At 37.0% G+C, this 22,880-nt stretch overlaps 1 protein-coding gene across 1 annotated transcript in view; it reads right to left on the reverse strand.

Annotated features, from left to right (window-relative positions):
* The window catches only part of RBM25 (RNA binding motif protein 25), a 57,816-nt gene that overhangs the window by 4,010 nt on the left and 30,926 nt on the right, over positions 1–22,880 (reverse strand). The window contains exons 7-18 of the mRNA XM_004466053.5: positions 21,810–21,995; positions 20,342–20,395; positions 19,160–19,243; positions 15,476–15,762; positions 12,251–12,473; positions 12,054–12,143; positions 8,619–8,692; positions 7,223–7,373; positions 5,898–6,222; positions 5,255–5,529; positions 4,596–4,694; positions 2,648–2,695 (exon numbers count right to left, since the gene is read on the reverse strand). Of these exons, the coding sequence (XP_004466110.1) occupies positions 2,648–2,695; positions 4,596–4,694; positions 5,255–5,529; positions 5,898–6,222; positions 7,223–7,373; positions 8,619–8,692; positions 12,054–12,143; positions 12,251–12,473; positions 15,476–15,762; positions 19,160–19,243; positions 20,342–20,395; positions 21,810–21,995 (1,896 nt within the window). The remainder of the gene's footprint in view (positions 1–2,647; positions 2,696–4,595; positions 4,695–5,254; positions 5,530–5,897; positions 6,223–7,222; positions 7,374–8,618; positions 8,693–12,053; positions 12,144–12,250; positions 12,474–15,475; positions 15,763–19,159; positions 19,244–20,341; positions 20,396–21,809; positions 21,996–22,880) is intronic.

Genomic DNA, 22,880 nt, shown 5'->3' on the forward strand with positions numbered 1-22,880 from the left:
ATAACTTTATGTGAAGATTTAACGGTTATCGCATTTATCCCACACTAAAAAAAACCTTACAATTTAACATTTATCAAGCGCTTCTTATGTATGTCATATTAAATCAAACATTAATGACAATGTATGTAAATAACTTAATACAATGTCTGGTATACAATAAAGAGAATAAGTGAAGTCTGTTATCAGAGGGGATAAGACTATTAAAAACCGATCTTTCCCCATGGTTGAGTTACTTAACCTCAGTTCTCTCCTCTGTAAAATGGAGAAAATAAAAATAGCTACCTTACAGGGATAAGTACTACTGTGGGAATTAAAGAGTTAAAATGAACAATATGCTCTGAACAGTGCCTAGTACATACTAAGTACAAGAATACCCAAGAGAAGCCAGAAATTTTTATTTTTATAAGACATCACCTCAAATATCTCAATAAAGGGAATCAAAGAACTTTTAATTGGACAAGTTGAATCAGATTTGACCTGTAGTTTGAGACCTATGCTGCAACACTAATGTAAATCACATCTCAGAAATAACAGATAAGCAGCACAAAATACAACCAAATTCATTAAATAATATAAAATAAGGTAAAGTATGGTCATATAAGTGCAAAGTACGACTTGTGTTTAAAAATTCAATCTCTTTTTTCAAGAGATGGAAGTTTAGAGTGCCCATTTACTAGAGCTGATCTGACAACACTGGATCAACTGGTTCCCTTCCACTGTGACCAGCAATGAGTCAGAAAATAATTAAAAAAAAAAAACAAAAACATGTAAAATAAGTAAGCAGTAAAGAGTCTAATTATATGTCAAATGTCAGAAAGTTTCAACAAATAAGACTAGATTAACACTGACACACTACATCTTCAGTGACAGCTACTGCAACTCTGCTAGCCGAAAATCAGAAGAGCCCTGATTTTTAAAAAAAAATCTTTCATTTGTATCTAACTGTGACAACCTCTCTCTACCCTAGGGATAACCTATTAAGCAGCTGGAAGCTCACAGTCCGCCCACAAGGATGGGCCCATTCACACTTCTTTCCTCTAATGTTAAGCACTGTGAAGACAATAAATATTTCATTTCATTTAGAATCAGGATCCTAAACCACAGCTTCATCGGGCTGGCTGTGCAGCAGAAAGTGAATGTTGCTGGGCTTTACACATCATAGAGTACACCTGGGCACAAAAACATCTGACCTCAGAGTTCTATTTGGTTTGGACCTCCACTATGGCCTTCCTTGGCTAGAGTTCAAAACCCAAGTTTCTCTAGTCACCTATCATCTCATATCCTATTTGATGTTTCATCCTTTTCTTGATTATCTTCACTCTCCCAATCTGACCTCTATTCCTGTTGATAGTACCTTCAACTTCTTTTGAAATTAGTCTTTTCACCTCCTCGACAAAAACCTGTTCTATCTCCCCAAACCCTGGACTCTCTGTAGCCCTTTTAGGATGTTCCTCATTCTCAATGTCTTACTTTTTACAGCACAGGAAGGAGAAAAATCAGCTAGCAGCATTCTGCTGGTTCACTTTTTCTTTGTAAAAAAACATCTTCATTGAGATTCATGAACTATCACTCTACCACCTTTCTCACTCCCTAGAAATAACCTATTTTTCCTACCAGGTTAAACGAGCAATTTGTAATCTGGTTCCATTATGTCTCTCCAATTCCTGTCCTAACATTCAGGAATTTCAACACCTATGTGAATGACTAGGCCTAAAGTTCACTGATATTCTGAACAATGACATCAAAACAGCTCCATAAACCCTCTCCCATTAGCCATTCCTTGTACCTTGTACATCTGAACTGATCTAGCTCAGTAGTCTTAAAGTTATAACTTTCCACCGTCTGACCACAGCCTCTCTTTTCCTGTACTTTTTATTCCAACACATCTTTCATGACTTGATTAAAACCACCAGCTCTCTTCTGGTATTATTTTCTTCTCTACCTACTTTGGAGCACATTGTCCACTAATTTCATCACACTCTCTCGTCTCTATCATCAATTCTCTTTCCAACCCCTGTTCTCACAAAATCACAATGTTAGATAAATGCAACCACTGACCCTATTCTAATATCAAATTAAATTACACTTAATTGGCTGACCCTACAGACACCTGTCCAATGACAAAATAGTTATACAATCGTCATGGCTCAGTTGAGATGGTAACTGCTATGATGCTTTCTCTAAGTACCCTAAGTTACAATTAGATATTCTATATCCTATCCTCTAACCACATTATTCTTTTTACATACCCCCATTCTATCAATTACCTTATGGTATCGATATGTGCGTATCTGTCTTCCCACTAGCTTTTTAGGACAAATGTTCTACCTTTTATGCCCTGGCATATAATGCACTGCTCAACCCAGTAAACATTTAATTAATGTATTAATAAATCCAAGGTTTCTATTTATACCCACAAGCACCAAAGGAAGGGAGGAAACAAGTCAAGAAAAAAGGTAATTTTAACTTTAGTTTGTGTAATGGTATCTTGGTCTGGGTGCCTTTAACCTCTTTTAATGCATATTCAAATTTAAACTCAGACATATAAAAAGATTCTATAAACTAACATGTAGAAAAATCAATCATATTCAGAAAAGTTAGTTTGTTCAGACCATAAATTATTATAAATAGTGGATTTCTAACTTACCATGGCCACATCATCTAAAATGCTCTGAGGTGAACTGTGAGCCATAACCTGAAAAAAAACAAAAACAAATAATTGTCACTTTGAAAATAAAAAAAAAAAATTAACACAATTATCAAAAAATTTTAAGGTAGAAACCCACAAACTGCTATGGGAAGTTCTTGTAGCTGAGGCTCCTTTCTATAGACCTTTTTTAAAAAAAAAGATTTTTTAATTTATTTTTCTCCCCTCCCCCCTCCCCCACAGTTGTCTTCTCTCTGTGTCCATTCGCTATGTGTTCTTTTTTTTTTTATTTTTTTATTTTTAAAAAAGATTTATTTATTTATTTAATTCCTCCCCTCCCCCGGTTGTCTGCTCTCTGTGTCTACTTGCTGCGTCCCGTTTCCCTTGTCCGCTTCTGTTGTCCTCAGCAGCACGAGAAGTGTGGGCGGCGCCATTCCTGGGCAGGCTGCACTTTCTTTCACGCTGGGCGGCTCTCCTTATGGGGCGCACTCCTTGCACGTGGGGCTCCCCTACGCGGGGGACACCCCTGTGTGGCAGGGCACTCCTTGCGCGCATCAGCACTGCGCATGGGCCAGCTCCATACCGGTCAAGGAGGCCCGGGGTTTGAACCATGGACCTCCCATGTGGTAGACGGACGCCCTAACCACTGGGCCAAGTCCATTTCCCCTCGCTATGTGTTCTTCTGTGTTCCCTTCCATTCTTGTCAGTGGCACAGGAATCTGTGACTCTTTCATTGCATCATCTGGCTGTGTCATCTCTCCGTGTGTGCGGCGTCACTCCTGGGCAGGCTGGACTATCTTTCACGCTGGGCGGCTCTCCTTATGGGGTGTACTCCTTGTGCGTGGGGCTCCCCTACACGGGGGACACCCCTGCATGGCACGGCACTTCTTGCACGCATCAGCACTGCGCGTGGGCCAGCTCCACATGGGTCAAGGAGATCCTGACTTTGAACTGCACATCTCCCATGTGGTAGGCAGATGCTCTATCCATTGAGCCTAGTCCGCTTCCCTCTATGGGGCCTTTTAATTCCGTAGAATCTCATTAACTTCAATGGAAGGCTGACAGTAAAACCTGGAATCCTAATCATTATAATGTTCTAACAGTCTTCTAAATTCAAATCCAGAACTCACGTAAGTTTTTTCTATCTTATTTACAAATGGAAAGGACAGCCTAAATTTGCTCTAATGTTACAAGAGCAGTACTGATGGAAAAACAGCATTTTCCTGAAATGCAACTAGTTATACCTTGAAACAAATATGGTGTTTCTCCTAGAATAACTATCTTATTAATGATAAGATTGCTTTCATGAAAACAATGGAAGAAAACAGTGTTTATAAACACAGGTTTTAGAGGCTTAGCTCTAATATTTATTATATTATACTCATTATATAACCCCGGCCAAGACACAATCTCTCATTGAGCCACAATTTCTTCATCTATAAAATGGGAATATTAGCAATATATACTTAAAAATTATTGGGAGGTTTAAAGGAGATAAAGTTCTACAAAATGCTTAACACAATACCTGCCAAGACCGAAGTCTAAAACATAGTACTCAACCAATAAATATTATGATATGCACGCAAATTGTTTTCCTCCTCTTTCCAAGGAGAGAGAGCCTGGCAAAAGGGCTGAGACACACAGCATTGTAATCACTAAGGTAAGAACAGATAGGCATGGCATTCTCAGAGACAGAAGAGATAATAATTAGAAGCATCCAACAGTTATGTCCTCCTTGTCTGCATGAAATGAAAACATGTAGCAGTGGGCTGGGGGTGGGGAAACTGTTCCAAAAAGGGATAGAGGGGTTTATTTAAACTGCCCTAAATTACTTAATGGAAACTAAACCATCATGCACTTAGCTCTTCAAGATTTTTTATTTTAGAAAAGTGTTCAATTTTTAAAACTATAAAACAAACATTGAGGGTGGAAGGAGTAAAAGACTAACCTTAGAACAAACAAAATCAACTAATGTAGCCTCTTCTTCACCTATGTATTCTATGATTTTCTTATTAATCCATGGTCTAATTCGTCGTTCCATCAGTATCTGCAAAACAAAGCATAGTTACTGAATTTAAAAAACCTTAGCATTTTATTACATTTACTTAAGCATATAACCTCATAGTTCTTCCTAGGACTTATTCACAGTATGCTTACTTAGAAATTATATATTAAAATACAGATAATTACAACTGCACACATAACCAGTCAAACCTCAGGCTAAAGCTTAAATGTGAGGAAAGATATGAAATAAGACATCAGGCAAAGCCATGCCTCTAGAAGGATTTAATACTCATTTTCCCTCTGGGAGGAGTCAGTTTTAATCTAGAACTGTTAATTTTTACCACTAATTACACCTGAAGAAGGAACTAAATAGAAATGTACCAAAATACAATTTTTTTTTCTAATCTATGAAGACTTCAAATTACCTCAAAGACCACCAAGAATTTTCCCAGTCTAACTTCCTTGACCACAGCATTTACTTAATGAAGATTCCAACCATGCTTTGATCCCTATTTACTTGTTATAAATATAATCAAAGGAATTTGTATGCCATATTCAAAACCATTCCCAACTGAGCATGATGAAACACAATCTGCTACTCACAGAATCCACAATAGACCAGTCGAGGGGAAAAGCAAAGAGCTCAGGTTTGGCTGTAGGGATTTTCTCAATGAGACTTTTAATGTGTTTGCGCTTTTCTTCAGTGTTAACAGTGCCTTTGGCAGCATTTTTATCATCTTCACCATAATCCAAGGGAACCAGTTTCCTTTTCCGGGGCACATCATCACTGTCTTCATCTTCAAATTTGTTAAAGACACTATCTACAGGGAGTTTCTTTCTCTTCACAGAATTAGGTTGACCAGGACTATTGGAAGCACCTACAGTAAAAACAGTATCTTAGCATAAATTAATTTTCAAATATTACATTTTATAACCCCAACCCTCAAAAACAGTATAAAATAGAATACTTTAATAAGTCTCAGAGAAAGATCCCAACTGTAAAAAATAACCCATTACTCACAAGTGCTAGAAAATTTAACTTTTCACTTCTTCTCAGAACTTGAAGCAGCTGCAGATATAGGAGCACTAGTAGAACTATGAAAACAATCATGAGCTAGAAAAGCATTCTTGAATAATTTTCTACCTACCTACCAAGCACCATATATTTATTTTTTCCCTTAAGGTAAAATTTAGGTATTTGTAGGAAAAAGAAAGGAAGAAGGGATGGAAGGAAATGCTAACATACCCAGTTTAAGACTTAGTCCTATTTTTGGCCTATGTTCCTCAGGTTGTTGTTGATCAGGTGAGTTTTCATGAGGAATGATAATGCCACAGGGAGACTCATCCCCAGGAGTGTTAGGAGTTGCATTCCCACTGGCAGAGGAAACCGATGGAGCAGAGCTGATGGGCCTCAGAGTCGGTTTGAGACAGGGCTTTTGCTCTGGCTCTTCTTCCTCTTCCATGGGCTCTTCTCGTTTTTCTTCTTTTTCTTGCTTTTCTTCCTCCTCTTCCTCTGATTCTGGTTCTTGCTTTATTTGTGGTTGCCTGCGCCTCTCAGCCTCTTGTTCCATCTATAATTAAAATATCTGATTTTTAGTCACAGGCCGATACAAAAAAAAAAACACCCCCTTGAAATGATCAAAGATAATAAAAAAAATTACAATCATGAAAAACAAAAAACTGGATGAATAGATCAATAATTTTCCTGAGCACTTAAAAAACAAAAACATAAATATCTAAAATTCTGCTACATAAAAACTTAACATTTCTATATGACATAGCACCATCTAAATATCAATTCACAAATCAAGTACAAATGGTCATTAACCTAGAAGGCATTTAAACCTACTTGTAGTCAAAGAATTAAAAAATAAACACCTCATGCCCACACCTATACATTAGAATGGTAAAGATTAAAAAGAATGACAATATGCCATAACGATGAACATTTGGAAGAAGGGCATAGGTCTATAAACTGATAGAATTCTAGGTGGAAGATTATACTTGATTCAAGCATACATTAGAAAACAGCAATCCCACTTGTAAAACTTTTGTGCAAGGAATATAAATATCTGTGATATTTAAAAGGTTGTTCACAAGAGTATTTACACTAGTTTTAACTGACTGATAAGAATTCACATGGATTTTAATTTCTTCATTAATTTCTCATTATCCTTTTCTTTGCTGTCTGAACTGTCTATTTACTCATAAGTATTCATTATATCAACAGAATAAAGTAACATCACTTCATTTTGAAAAGTAAAAAGGATAGGTAAAACATGGTTTCTGTTAACCAAAAACATAAAAGAGATAAAATAAAGTTTATATGAAGAATTCACAATATATTAGATTCATTACATAGTAAAAACTAAAATAACACACTACTCTTAAAAACAGAAACAGGTTATGTCATGTCCTGTGACAGTTTTTACTTTTTAAAAAAATAGCAAGATACACGGAGCATAAAATTTATTTCTCTCAACTATATAGAAAACTACATCAGAGTTCGCTTGCTACAGATGATGAGATAATCTTAAAACATCATCATTATGGACATTAACAATATCTCACCCTTTGGAGCTCTGCATCAGGGTCTGGGTGTCCTTCTGCCAAAAGGCGCTGCCGGATTTCCTCCAACTCTTCCTTCTCTCTTTTCCTATCGCGTTCATCGGCTTCCATTTCCTTTTCCCTATCACGCAACCTTTTCTGAAGAGCACTTCCCCTGCAAAAGTACATCACAGGAAGCCTTATTTAATACACATATCATCAACTATTTCACATTACATCTCTAAGAGCACTATTATCAATACTAAAAGCTGTATGTGAAGAGACAGAAACAGAATTAAACTATCTGATCGCTACATATTAGTGCTTAATAAAGTAAACACTGTCTTGTCATTTATCACCATGCCTTGTTCTGAAGTCATTCTAAATGAGAGTATAAAACAAGTAGAAAGGTAATAATTTTCAGAGGAAGAAAAGAGTGCTCATCTCGTTTCTGTTCCATAGGAAAACCCCCAATGAATAATTTGTCCTTTCTTAGATGACAAGCTGGGAAAAAATTATATAGGCAACATTAATACCACTAAGAATAGTTCTGTACTCTCAATTTAAACTTTGTGAGGTCAAATCCTTAGGCACTCTTTCAATTAAGCTGTCAATTCCAGTGTTTTTCACTATTTTGGCTACAATAAATTCAAATATAAATTAAGTGTCTTCAAATATGCCTGTATAGGTCAGACAAACACTTATAGAGACAAAACAATACCAAAACATTGTCCATATCTTTAGAGAACTTAACAGGTTTGAAGTGGAGGAAAGAACAGAAAGAAAAACAATTTTACCATCATGTAAGTGCTAGGACAGTCATTTAGAAATGCCATGGGAACAAAGAAATGAGAGAATGCAGGTCAACTCTCACTTCACAATAACATATCAAATTTTTATTTTGGGGGAATGTTGGGGGTAGGGTGTCAGGTTTCTATGTACCACTCCTAAAATCTCTGAAGACAAAAAGTTCTAGGCAACCCTAGAGTTGCAAAAACTGGTCCTATTTAAATACCCATGAATAGAAGTGGATGTAGTTCAAGTGGTTTATTAACACCTGCTTCCCATGTATGAGGTCCCAGGTTTGAATCCCAGTACCGCCTTAAAAAAAAAAGTGATGATGGTAAAAATAAATAAATAAAACACACATGAATGCGGGGGGGGGGGGGGGGGGGGGGGGGGGACTTGTTATACAACTATCATTGGCATTTCCCCAAAAAGATGCATAGAATTATCACTCATTTTCCAAAAGCTGTTTTTCTTCCAGAAAACAGCATGTCATTAGCTATGAGGCGACTAGTGATTCTGAGATGGAATGTGAAGATTTCTTGTGCTTTTTACACTTAGTGAACCTGCACTCTTCAGTAGATCAGGGAAAATTCAGCTAATAAAAACCTGAAACTATAAGTTCTTTCTTTACCTGTAATATTTGGGATCATCTCTATCATCATCATAGTCTTCTAAAAATTCTTTTAGTCGTTTGGCTTCTTTTGCCTACGAGGAAATGAATGACAAAGAATGCAGAATTAGCACAAAATTTATTTAGATTACCATTCCCCCTTTTCTTGGGAACAGATTTTTTTCTTATCTATTTCAACTTTTTATACTTCCTATATTAAGTATAATCATATCAGTCACTATATTTTACACATAAAATAAGTCAGATTTATGAGGCTTACCTATGAAATGAAGTCCATATATAGTAAGGTAGTAAATAGCCTTTCTGAATAAATTCTTCAAAGAACAGTAATTATATTGTAATGAAACCGGAGCATACCAGGAAAACAAAACTATGTTTTCTCACTGATTTTGTTAAATAGACAAAAGTATTTTAAATTTCATTTTATAGATAGATGATGCTACAGGAAATAGTTTTTATAAAATGCAAGATTAAAAATTTAATTCATGCTCACATCAATCTGAAGGTAAATGACTACCTAACTTTAAACTCACTCGAGTAAACCATGAAAGTACAACATGACTCTTGGAATTTCAGATTGAACTATCACCTCCAACAACTATATATAATAAATAATGGTGGGTTTCTGACTACAGTAATTTTAACACATCCTATTCGGTTCCAGTTCAAATATCATTTTTCTGTAACAACTTCAACCAACCCATCTATCTCTATAAACATTTCCCCACCTGAATATTCTCCCATGATCAGTTCTCCCAAGAAGCAGAATTAGTCATTCATTTTATACAATTCCAAAATATTATGAATACACCTTCATCATACCCTAAACACACAAAAACACCCTACAGCAACACCTACCTCCCTTGCTGTACTGCCCAATGTTTTCAAAGGATCATTAATTATTATTTTACACCCAGCACTTAGCCCAACAATGTACACATAACATTTTTCATACATATGAATGCAGATTGTCCATAGCAATGACAATACTTAACAAATACCTAAAACAATGAATAAAGTATGGACACAGGCGGCAGACTTGGCCCAATGGTTAGGGCATCCAACTACCACACGGGAGGTCCACGGTTCAAACCCGGGGCCTCCTTGACCCGTGTGGAGCTGGCCCACGCGCATGCTGATGCGTGCAAGGAGTGCCGTGCCACGCAGGGGTGCCCCCGCGTAGGGGAGCCCCACGTGCAACGAGTGGGCCCCATAAGGAGAGCCGCCCAGTGCGAAAGAAAGTGCAGCCTTCCCAGGAATGGCACTGCACACACGGAGAGCTGACACAACAAGATGACACAACGAAAAGAAACACAGACTCCTGTGCCGTTGACAACAGAAGTGGACAAAGACGACGCAGCAAATAGACATAGAGAACAGACAACTAGGGCGGGGCGGGGGGGAAGGGGAGAGAAATAAGTAAATCTTAAAAAAAAAAAAAGTATGGACACACAGCAAGACCCATAAAATACTTAACAAATTATATACAGAAGTCACTATTGTTGAGCAGAGGGGCAGAAACTCAATTTCAATTTTTACATTGCATCCTTGTGTTGCTTGAACATTTTTATAATGAGCAAGTAACTGTTCAAATAATATTTTAAAACCCCTAAACAAAAAATGGGAGAAATTTTTCACTAACAAGATTTCAGATTTGGACTCATTTCAAGTTACTCCACAATTCTGTGGATGGCAAACATCCCTTCAAACAATTATATCTCTTGCTTTATTGTTTTCTTGCCTATTTTCTAATCTGGGGATGAAAAATTCTAGAATGTGAGCTATAGGGGAATTTAAATTATTTTAAATACTATCAATCTACTACTGCATGTACCCTTTTGGTTACTTACAAAAATTCCCTCTATGTCTCAGAGGTCAAAAGCTATCTGGAGGGAGGCGGATATGACTGAAGCAGCTGGGCTCCTGCCTACCACACAGGAGGTCCCGGGTTCAGTTCCCGGTGCCTCCTAAAGAAGAGGAGCAAGACAATGAGCTGATGCAACAGGATGACTCAGTGAGATGATGCAACCAAGAGACACAGCAAGGAAACACAACGAGAGACACAACAAACAGAGTGGAGGTGGCTCAAGCAATTAGGGATCTCCCTTCCACATGGGAGGCCCCAGGTTGTTTCTGGTGCCTCCTAAAATGAAGAGAAGCAGACAGCCTAAAAATAAGTCAAGCAGACAGGGAGTGCAAATAATGAGGCAGGGAGCAATAAATAAGTAGTAAATAATCTTTTTGTTTTTGTTTTTTCCAAAAAAGGAACGTTTTTTAAAGTGTTGCAAATTAAATTTTTGGAATAATAATCTTCAAACTGGAGAACACATGGAACATACTACTGAAGAAAATGTTACGAGGAAATAAATTTTCATTATTTTTCCTAACAGAAACCTAGGGCAGGGAAGTAGGTATAGTTTGGTGCTAGAGCATCCTGCCTCCCATGCACAAGTTCCTGGGTCATTAAGAAAAAATAGGGGAAACGGACTTTGGCCCAGTGGTTAGGGCGTCCGTCTACCACATGGGAGGCCCGCGGTTCAAACCCCGGGCCTCCTTGACCCGTGTGGAGCTGGCCATGCGCAGTGCTGATGCGCGCAAGGAGTGCCGTGCCACGCAAGGGTGTCCCCCGCGTGGGGGAGCCCCACGCGCAAGGAGTGCGCCCGTAAGGAGAGCCGCCCAGCGTGAAAAGAAAGTGCAGCCTGCCCAGGAATGGCGCCGCCCACACTTCCGTGCCGCTGACGACAACAGAAGCGGACAAAGAAACAAGACGCAGCAAACAGACACCAAGAACAGACAACCAGGGGAAGGGGGGGGGGGAATTAAATAAATAAATCTTTAAAAAAAAAAAAAAAAAAAAGAAAGAAAGAAAAAATAATCACCAGATCAATCACTTCACTACTATAGTTATTAATGAAAGAAATGCAAAAAAGACAAAATTTATTAAAAAATTACTATGAGATAAAAGAAAGAGTAACATGGTAAGAAAAGGAAAAATTGTAATTTCTGTTTTATACCAAGAAAATAAGTTTGATTTTTAATAAAAAACCAGAGTTCTTCCCACCGTATTATTTGCTTTATTCAAACGCACTGCCATTACAAAAAACAATATCAAAGCCTCCCAATTTAATCAATTTTGCCAATTCTTAATCAAAGAGCATTATGTAAATTCTCATTTCTCTACATTATTCTATGACAATTTACTTTGACAGCTTACCAAAACAAAATTTTATGTGCAGGTAAAGAAAGAAAAATAGGAAGGAGAAAGATTTTCGAGTACTAAAATTATTTCAATGTTGCTTGAAATATGCAAAACTTAAATTACCTATGAACTGGAAGCTGTAATTTTTAATTGTAAAATTACTTCTGGTTAATAGTAAATATCTGATCTGAATTTTATCTGAAAAACTGCATTTTTTAAAAAACCTAGATTCTTACCATTTCTCTTCTCCTTTCTTCTTCTCTTTCAGCCTCTTTCTCATATTCCCGAGTTTTCTTCCGTTCTCTGATTTCCCAATTCTTAAGACGCTAAAAAAATAAATTGTCAAAGTTTTAAAATGTTATACAGAGTTCTACAAATTTTTAATAACCTCCTAAGTACTAGCCTTTAAGAATAAAGGCATTTTTAAATATACCTCTTGATAAGCAGCTTCTTTCTCTCGGAGTTTTCTTTCAAGTTTTCTTCGTTCATATGCATCTTCTTCATCTTCTTCTCGATCCCGTTTCTTGTCTTTCTCTCTTTCTCGCTCCCGTTCCCTCTCTCGCTCTCTTTCTCGCTCCCGTTCCCTCTCCCGTTCCCGTTCTCGTTCTCTCTCTCTTTCCCGCTCTCGTTCCCTTTCACGGTCTCTGCTCTTCTCTCTGTATAAACAGAAGATTTTAAAAATCTATTTTATTTTCCTTAAAAAAAAAAAAAAAGATCCACAGGAGACAACAAATCAAATAATATATACGTTCATTAGCCAGAATTAAGCATTTGATTTCTACAATATTATCAACTCCTCTATGCTCACCAGAAAGACAGAACATAATCCCAGCCCTAAATTCTGAATTACATTCTAAATTAAGTCAATGTTTACTGGTATCTCAGAAAATAAACTGCACATAAAATTATTATAAAGGATTTAAAAATTACTAATAGTTAATTACCAAATTCTAAAATTCTACACAGCCAATTATAATAAATATAAAAGGCTAATAAAAATGTTAAAAGATACTCTACCTCACTAGTAATCAAGGATGTGGTATTGGAACAGATGTGGGAAAAAAGCATTTCAGCAATACGTAGTCAAGGAAAATAATGTGCCATTCACCTGGCCAGTCTATTTTTAGGTAATGAGAAAAATACAAATGCATATCACGTCATTGTTTTATAAAAGAGATAAACTAGAGACCAGCTAAATGTCCATCAAGACATTTACGAACTGTAAGAAGCTGGGTTGGGACTGTATGGAGTAACAGAAAACAATGGACTGGGAATCAAAAGACTTAAATTGTAGTTAGTTCTCTAAATCACTAACTTTAAAACCATAGGCACTAACGAAAAGAAAGTTGTCAATTTGGGGAAGTGGGAGCATATGGGAATCTCATATATATATATTTGTATAACATTTTCTATAATCTAAATATATTTTTAAAATAAATAATGTGTTTAAAAAAACAAAACCATAGGCAAGGCATTTAAGCACTCTTTGCCTCAGTTTCCTCATCTATAAAAGAGATAATCCTGCCACTCTAATCTCATGTTGTGAAGCCATAATGATGCACAAAGCTTCATTAATAATTAGCAATAATAATAAAAAAGGACTTGATATGAAATATAGGGAAACCGACTTTGGCCCAGTGGTTAGGGCGTCGGTCTACCACATGGGAGGTCCCCGGTTCAAGCCCCGGGCCTCCTTGACCGGTGTGGAGCAGGCCCATGCGCAGTGCTGATGTGCGCAAGGAGTGCCCTGCCACACAGGGGTGTCCCCCGCGTAGGGGTGTCCCCCGCGTAGGGGAGCCCCACGCGCAAGGAGTGCACCCATAGGGAGAGCCGCCCAGCGCGAAGGAGGGAGCAGCCTGCCGAGTAATGGCGCCGCCCACACTTCCCGTGCCGCTGACGACAACAGAAGCGGACAAAGAAACAAGACGCAGCAAAAAGACACAGAAAACAGACAACCGGGGAAGGGGAGGGGAATTAAATAAAAAAAATAAAAATAAATCTTTAAAAAAAAAAAAAGAAATATCGTAGGGATAAAGTAGTAAAGGAACAGCACACTTACCATCCTCTAATTGAGAATAAAGGTCATTTCAAAACCAAGCTATATGAAACAAATTATCAGGAAGTAAGAACAGCAGAAAATACATTCCCAGTTTGTATGGGCAGAAGATGTGGAAGAGTATGTTAGATGCCTAAACTCTTAACAAATTAACAAACTTTTAGTGCTTATTAAATATTCAAGGAAGGCTCTCTAGTTCTTTTCTGCTCCAAGTTCCTAGACATATCTGTGAAATTATTTTTCTCATTGGTTGTAGAAATTGGGAGTTGAGGGGGTGACTTTATTTCAAATTCATCTTTCAATTTAGTGGCTTACATTTTAATGTGATTGAGAGATGACAAAACTAACTTGAACTAGATTGTAAGTGAAACTGTATTTCAAGGACAGGATCAGGGAACAACACAAAATAGGCAAAATATATTTGGCACAACAGTATGATAAAACACTATGCTACCATTAAAAACCATACAGGAGGAAGCAGATGTGGCTCAAGCAACTGAGCTCCCATGTATCACATGGGAGGTCCCAGGTACAGTTCCCAGTGCCTCCTGGAGAAGATGAGCTGGCACAATGAGCAGGTGTGGCAAGCTGACATAATAAGGTGACACAGCAAAAAGGAAAGACAGTAAGAGACACAACAAATCAGGGAGCTGAGGTGGCTCAAGTGACTGAGCACCTGTCTCTCACATGGGAGGTCCCAGGTTCAATTTCTGGTGCCTCAGAAAGAGAAAATAAGCAGACAGAGAAAGCATACAACAAACTGACAGAGAGAGCAGACAGCGAGCACAAATGGGGGTGGGTAACAAATAAATCTTAAAAAAAACAACAACCATACTGTGTGTATAAATCAAATCTCTATTTTTGAACACTGAAAGTTTAAAAAAAAATTATATTCAGTAATTAAATATAAATATACATGAAAAGAATATGTTGCTTATAGGTACATATATATATATATAGTAAAACTATAAGAACAGTGATTTTATACACATCTATTTCTCAATAATGGTTATACCAGGGGAAGAGGGGAAGGATTTTAAAGACCACTAAAGCCTGAGAACATTCTGAACTTCCAGTTTCAGCAACATGGTAGACTGAACTAAAGTTGACTTCCCTTCCAGCTACAATCAGGTGAAAATGTTATGTAACTGAAACCTAGTTGTATGAATTTCACTTATCTTTGTTCAAATCAGAAATAAAGAGAGTGAATTTAGAGCCAGGAGCAAAGCTATAGCATCCTAGTAAATTGTGGGACCAAATAAAGAAACGAGGGTCTAAAAGCAGTGGTGCTAGAATCCCCCAGTATAATACACCTCAATGAAAGCGAGATTATAAAAATGCCCAACAACTCAGGGATACAACAGGGAATTATGTCTTTTCCTTGAACACTTAGTGGGAAGGTGGATCTCTATTAAAACTGGTTCCAGATAGAAATTAACCACTAAGTTGAAAACTGTTTTTTTCACCAACGCTATACAAGCACAAGAGGCAGCAAGCCAGGCACTTCTGGGGCTAAGAAAGTTTGGTTTGGTTTTATAGAAAATTGTTGACCTGTGGTTCTATTAAAAATACCAGGGAACAAGAACTTCTATAAAGCCTTACCTTGATCGACTCCTATCCTTATTACGATCTGAACTCCTTTCTCGATCTCGGTCACGATCTCTCTCCCGATCCCGGTCTCGATCTCTCTCTTTTGTCCGGTCACGATCCCTATCCCGTTCTCGTTCCCGCTCCCGTTCTTTCTCCTTTTCTCGTTCACGTTCTCTTTCCCTTTCTCGTTCCCGTTCTCGCCTTTCTCGTTCCCTTTCACGCTCCCTCTCTCTTTCTCTCCGTTCTTTCTCAATTTCCTGTCTTTCTTTCTCCTTTTTGCCTTTCTCTTCTTCCAGTTTCTAGAAACCAATAAAAGCACTTTTATAGTTAATTCTGTAGCTCCAAAATTCAGATTTTCCCCGGCGCAAAGCCCAATATTAGGAACAAAAACACCAAACCACTGGTACTTTAATATTAAATATTGGTGGTTTTAATTTGACAAATTAAAATGAAGCAATCACAAGACTGATAGATTTTTGTACAAAACCATATATGCTCCACACAGGCTAGAAATCTCCAATCTTGGATGCTGGGAGAGTGTGTCAAGTGTAGCTGGTCACACAATATTATGTAATACCCTGAGGAATGTGGTGGTTCACAAATATCTCTAGAAATACAATCACGCAGCACTTGACTAAAGCTTAACTCTGCCCATTATGAATTTCTATAAAACAAGTGTGATTACTGATAATAATTATAACCCCAGACTTCCTATTACCTAATGGTTACTTGTTTAAGGGTTTTAAAGGAGGGGTAGGGGAGAAGCATGAGATCAGTATAATGTAACAAAATAATCTTCTGCCTTTTGGCTTACCCACCCTCCAAAAGAAAAAAAAGCTGAATTCAGCCAAGATCTGCCTTATTCTCTATGGAAACATTCATTCCCACCATTACAGATAAAAAAAAGTTTGAAAATCACTCACTTTGAGCAAAAAATGTACATAATTGTCATATTTTCATTTAACAACCTTTAAAAGCAACATATTTATGCCCATTATGCCTATAAAACAATAAAAATATATCAATAATGATAAATCCATCCTTGGAAGGAACGATTGTATATTAACTTACAGATGCTGTGCTAGGACATGGATCGCCAACACTGGATTAACCTTGCCTATAAGCTATGTTTCTGGGAGGAAGAGCAAGTACATGGTTCAAAAATAAACCAAATAACAAAGTCAGACCAAGTTTGTACCCTGACAAGATTACCAGTGTACCACACGGTTTCTACACAAACTCAGGAAAAAAAAAACTCCCCAAACAAGAAAAACAACAAAACAAAACAAAACACATTTATCCCTTTGGTTCCATGTTTAGTGTCACTGAAATGAATTTTAAACTGCAACAATAAAATGTGCATTTTTTTCTTTTTCATTTCTGTAAAGCATTTTAAAACTTTAAAAAGCAATCTTACCTGTTAGATAATCTTTTTCTCTTGCCACGGATCAGAGAACTGATAGAGGAGGATTATGAAAGAAGAGCTAATGCATGGAACATCAATATAATCAGCTGCTATGCCCAGTCTATATCAAGGTACAATATAGGCAAAGCCCATACTGAATACATTGAAATTAAGAATAGAGGAGAAAAGAAATGATACAAAGAGGACAGAAAGAGAAATCTATTTAGAGGAGAAAAATCTTATTTCTGAAAAAATTCTAACGTAAAAATATTTATATTGCAAAATGAGGCGAGACTACAAAAAACTTACCTCAAAGTCATAATACGCTTATAAAGAAATTTGTTTATTTCTGAAAGATACTTACAGATTATTTTAGCTGTTCCAATAATAATTTCCTTTGTAGAATTTCTGAATTTTTTACTCTTGCTTATTTAATGTACTACTTATTTTTTAGGTGTTTCACTTATGTATTATCAATTTGTTTCAAGACTCATTTCAAAATTTTGTTTGAAGTAAATGAAAATTTGAGTCTAGTCCATATTAAATGCTTTTCTAAAGATCCTATTTGTTTATTATAAATATATATACACATAGATATTTAAGACAAAAAGACTGGAGAAAAATGAAATGAGGGAAGTATAGAAAGATATGAGAAAGAAATGAAGAAAGGACAGATTAAAAAAAAATCATAAATCTTACCTCATTCTCTCTTCAGACTCGTCCGTGCTGTAAATGGACGCCCCCTGCCACGCTGATACCCTAACAGTCTGTGGTTATTTAATAAACTCATACCAAAACATGCAAAGGTTCACTGAGCTCATTTTTTGCTACTACAGTTTGAAATATCCCCTTTAGCCATACCACCCCAATAAAAACTGAGTTTTGTTCTGTTTTTGGCTTCTTTATTTTACATTTTACAAATTCAAAACATTCCTGCCAGTGAGCTATGTTTAAGGCAGTCAAATGTGACAGCTTCTCAATCTCTGAAGCAAGTATCTTTTGAATTCATTTTTTTAAACATATGATTTCCTCATAATTTACCAATGACATGACAGGGTTTGTTTAACAAGTAACAACAGGAAGGGGGTAAACCACACACACAACTGTATACCATTTTCAAGCTTACTCAGACACTAAATTTGAGTATTGCACCTAAACCAGAAGTAATCCTCTAAAATGACCTCCCACGGACTACCTTTTTAACTCAAAAAATTTTGGGAGAATAGCATTTGTGCTTTTAAACACATTCCATTCCTAAAAAAGCACTGTGTATGTGAGCTATGGCTGGACAATCTGGTTAATACTTGTTCAGTAGCATTAATTCATTACCATTAATGATCAACTTGAGATTTTGAAAACAAAGAGAAAAAATAAAATTATTTGAAATGAAAAAGTGAACTCTTACATTTCACTGATTCAAAAGCCACTCAGTTTATGGATAAAAACCAGTAATATTTATTACCTCTACATCAAAATACATTTCATGCAGTGTTTGCCAATTCACTGTTCGTAAGCATCACTTTCAATACCAGCGAACATTCACAGATGCACTGTCACTGAGAGAAGCTTTCATAGGCAAAATTCGTGAGTGGGATTTACTGAACACAAATACCCATTTTCCAAGCCAGTTACCCCTTTGCATATTTTTCTGAGGGGGCATCCATAAATATAATAAAAAACAGAAGCTCATACTTACATCCTATTCCTTGTTACTTTCCAAGCTGAGAGTTTCATCTTGCATTAGTCACCATATGATCTCTATCATAATGGTGGGGGTCAATGAATAGATTAGCTTTACGGGAATTTACAGTTCTTCCATGCATCTAAAATTTGGTAAGTCTGGTAACCACTGACTTGCTTTTCAAAATTTCCCCCTCTCAACTTAAATCTATACAAATATAAATCTTTAATTTTAATTTCAGCTCTAAAGAAAAGATTTTCCTAAGATTAAAGTTAAACAACTGCCCCCCAGAAATACACTACAGTGTATGTCATCCTGCTGACCCTTGAATCTAATTTAAATCTGAACTTGGTGTTTATGTTGAAATCTAAAAAATAGCCTTTATTCACAATAAAGTGAGAAGACTGCAGGGTAATCAGTAACTGAAAAACTAAGCATGATATGTCCAGTTTAATATGGTATTGGTGTTCTGTTTCTTTCTAAATATCAATTAAACCTATAAAAAGCATATAAATTATTTTCTAATGTAAGGTTGATTTTTTTTTTTCCTGTTTGCTTTGGATTCTGTAAAAAGTCTAGTTTGGTACAAGTGAAAAAACAAGAATACTACCTTGTGTGTGTCTCTGAATTTGCTGATCTCTCGGGATATCAGGTCTCTTTTATCTTCTTCCATTTCTATAGCATTTATATCCTCCTAAAGAACAAGGACAGAAGGGAATGCATAAAAATCAATCAGGGAAAGCAGATTTGGCTCAAATGATAGAGCATCCGCATACCACATGGGAGGTCCAAGGTTCAAACCCAGGGCCTCCTGACCCATGTGGTGAGCTGGTCCACACGCAGTGCTGATGTACGCAAGGAGTGCCGTGCCACACAGGGGTGTCTCCCGTGTAGGGGAGCCCCACGCACAAGGTGTGCACCCGTAAGCAGACCCACCCCATGTGGAAAAAGTGTAGCCTGCCCAGGAGTGGCGCTGCACTCACAGAGAGTTGATGCAGCAAGAAGACGCAACAAAAGGAGACAGATTCCCAGAGCTGCTGACAAGAATGCAAGCGGACAAAGAAGAACACAAAGTGAATGGACACAGACCGCAGACTGGGGGGGGTGAGGGGGGACAAGGGGGGAGAAGGGAGAGAGATTTTTTTAAAAAAAATCAATCAGCATCAACACAAAGAGAGAAAATGCAACAGTTAGATATTCTGTACAGATCTTACAAAAAACATGAGTAAATAAAGAGCCCTTCGGGAAGCAGAATTGGCTCAACTGATAAGAGTTTCCACCTACCACATGGAAGGTCCAGGGTTCAAACCCAGGACCTCCTGACCCATATGGTAAGCTGGCCCATGTGCAGTGCTGATGCGCCCAAGGAGTGCCATGCCATGCAGGGGTGTCCCCTGTGTAGGGGAGCCCCATGCACAAGGAATGCACTGTGTAAGGAGAGCCGCCCCATGCGAAAAAAGTGCAGCCTGCCCAGAGTGGTGCCGCACACACAGAGAGCTGACACAGCAAGATGATGCAACAAAAGAGAGACACAGATTCCCAGTTCCACTGACAAGAATGCAAGTAGACAAAGAACAACACACAACGAATGGACACAGAGAGCAGACGGGGGGGGGGAATAATAAAAAAAAAAATTAATAAAATAATAAAGAGCTCCTTCTATAATAACAAACCTAACGATCTGAAATTAAATAGTAAAACGAAACAAAAAAAACGGACAAGGAGAAGAATCACAACTACGGCAATGAGCAGCAGTGAACAGCTATTGTTAAAGCTTACAATGTAAACGAACCTTAGTGATCAGTGGATAAGGGATCAGTGGGGCCACTGGAAATCTCCGGAAAATCTATGGAAAAACCACAAAAATTTTAAAAACGAAAACAAAAAACCAGTTCACATTACTCTGAAAGGCAATGCTCCATGTTTATACTATAAGCATAAATATTAAAAATGTTTAATAATTAAAATTAAAAATCATTACATTATTGAAAATGTTTAATTATTAAAAATTATTAAAAATAATGTCAAATTATTTGATAATGAAAACTATCCCTCCCATTTACCCACCCTATGCCCTCCCCCTCCACAACCACCCACTAATAGGATAAGGAGGGTATCTCATAGTATCTGGACTTTTTTCCCCTAATAGTCTCCAAGATAAAGTAAAAGTTAGACCAATAAAACTTACCCACAATTCCTGCCACAGAACAGAATTTCTGTGATCTTGTGATCCCCTCCTCCTAACCCGTATCAAACAAATGTTTATTTTTTTTGCCTCTTACTCCACTAATTAGGGAAGGGAAGGAACAAACTCAACAGGCCAGTCTTACAGACCTCAATTACCCTTTGTCTGACTGATCCTACCAATCACCATCCCCCATAGAGTCCCACTTCACTATACAGGTTCAATGACTTTATCAGTTAGAAAATGCCAAATAATTTTTAAAATGTATTTGGCCACAAAGAAAATTGAGGATGGCCCAATAAGGCACCGAAATTCAAAGAGTAACATTAACATAAATATCCCTGGAAAATTAATCAGAACACATTTTATAATATTTTCATGGCACATATAATACATGCAAATATAATACTTCCAATATTTTTAAAGAACATTTCCTATAATTTCTCTAAATTTATACAAAGAAATGGGCATAAGAGAATCAAACATGTCCTTGCAATCTGGACTCCCTACTGTCAGTTGGCTTAGGGAGATGAGTCAATCCCACTGGGGAATATTTGACACTGCACTGCTCTATCTTGGTCCTCCAGTTAGGTGCTCAATAGCATCACTGTTCACGGTGGGTTACTAAAAGAAAGGCAGCTAAATATTAAAGAATGACTGAATTTTCTCAGTAAATGAGATCTGCTTTCCTGCTTAGAGCAGAGACAGAACAGTCACAATTAGGGGAAAAGCAACCAGTCACTTCATCGCCAAGAAAAAAAAAAATCCCAATTTACCACCTAATATCAGTTCCTACTTTATCACTCGAGTTTTTTACTGAATTTCAATTGAAAGTTAACCACACTAGCTTCCATGCCAGTGCATTCCAAACATATAAAACAGGAACATGTTTGGTCAGAAAATGAGGAAACTAGTTGGTAAAGACTGTCAAATTAGGCTCAAAAGCATTATCCTTATAAATACCAGCATTCTGTTTTCCCTTCAAAAGCTGAAAAATAATCAAAGAGCAATAGTAACATCATAGAAAATAAATTGTAGAATTGAATCTGTTTTGTCAGAAATCAATAACACATACGTCCTCCTTCTTTTCCTTCTTCTTCTTCCTGGGGTGAGAGTCAGATTCCTGTGAGGGGGCATTGAGCTCACTGGAGTATTCACGTATTAAAACTTCAATCGCCCCTTTAATCATCTGATCTCTTCTCTTTGTTTCTTCATCTAAGGCTTCTTCATCATCATTAGTGACAGTCTCTGGCCTGGCATTCTTAAGAAACAAAAGCAAATTTCGGGAGGGGAAGGGGAAATCAAACAAGAAATTGAAAATCATTCTAAAGAATTGGTAAAAAAACAAAAAAGAAACAGAAGCATGTTTTCTCTAAAACATCTCTGCAGTCCTACTAAACGCAGAGCTGGTTTTGTCTTAACATCGCAAAACTAAGCTTCATTTATTTTATTTTGTTTTTTCCCGCCCCTGGGATACTGGTACTTTTACATTTTCTTTTCCTCTGGAAGTTCCCTTGATAGAGAAAATTCTGCCCCTTAAGCCTTTGGTGGCAAAGATTAAATGGCAAGTCTACCATCTACATAACTGTTCTGCAAAGTTTTCGTGATTTTTCATATTGTGCTGCTTGATAGTTGCCCATCCGTTTACTTAGAAAGTGAAGTCTTTTTTACTAAATAATGAACTCATTCTTGCAAAGAGACATCAAACAATTGTCAATTCATGCGGTAAAGTCAAAATACAATGCTATACATGATAAACACCATTAGAATAAACAAAAAGCATGTTAGGGTTAAACAAACAAAAACCAGTAGACAGCTATATACACTAAAATGCAAGAATAAGGTAGGTGAGGGGCTGAAAGCATGGCTTCTTTGTTTCCCACTCTGCTTCCTGCAAATTCTGTAATGTGGGAAAATACCACTTTAAAAAAATGGATATATGATAAGCAATCAATTCTACTGCCGATGTCTTCCTCCCAATGACAGGCATATATATAACAATGAATAAATAAGTAAATCTATGTTGTAATTTGCTTCTCACAAATATGTAACTATTTGTAGGAAATTACTGATAATTTTTTAAGAGAACTCTAGATTAACTGTTTATCTCTGAAAACTAAATTACTGGCTGCTAAAACATTACTTT

The sequence above is a fragment of the Dasypus novemcinctus genome, chromosome 3, assembly GCF_030445035.2.
Source record: "Dasypus novemcinctus isolate mDasNov1 chromosome 3, mDasNov1.1.hap2, whole genome shotgun sequence".
NCBI classification, from domain to species: Eukaryota; Metazoa; Chordata; class Mammalia; order Cingulata; family Dasypodidae; genus Dasypus; species Dasypus novemcinctus.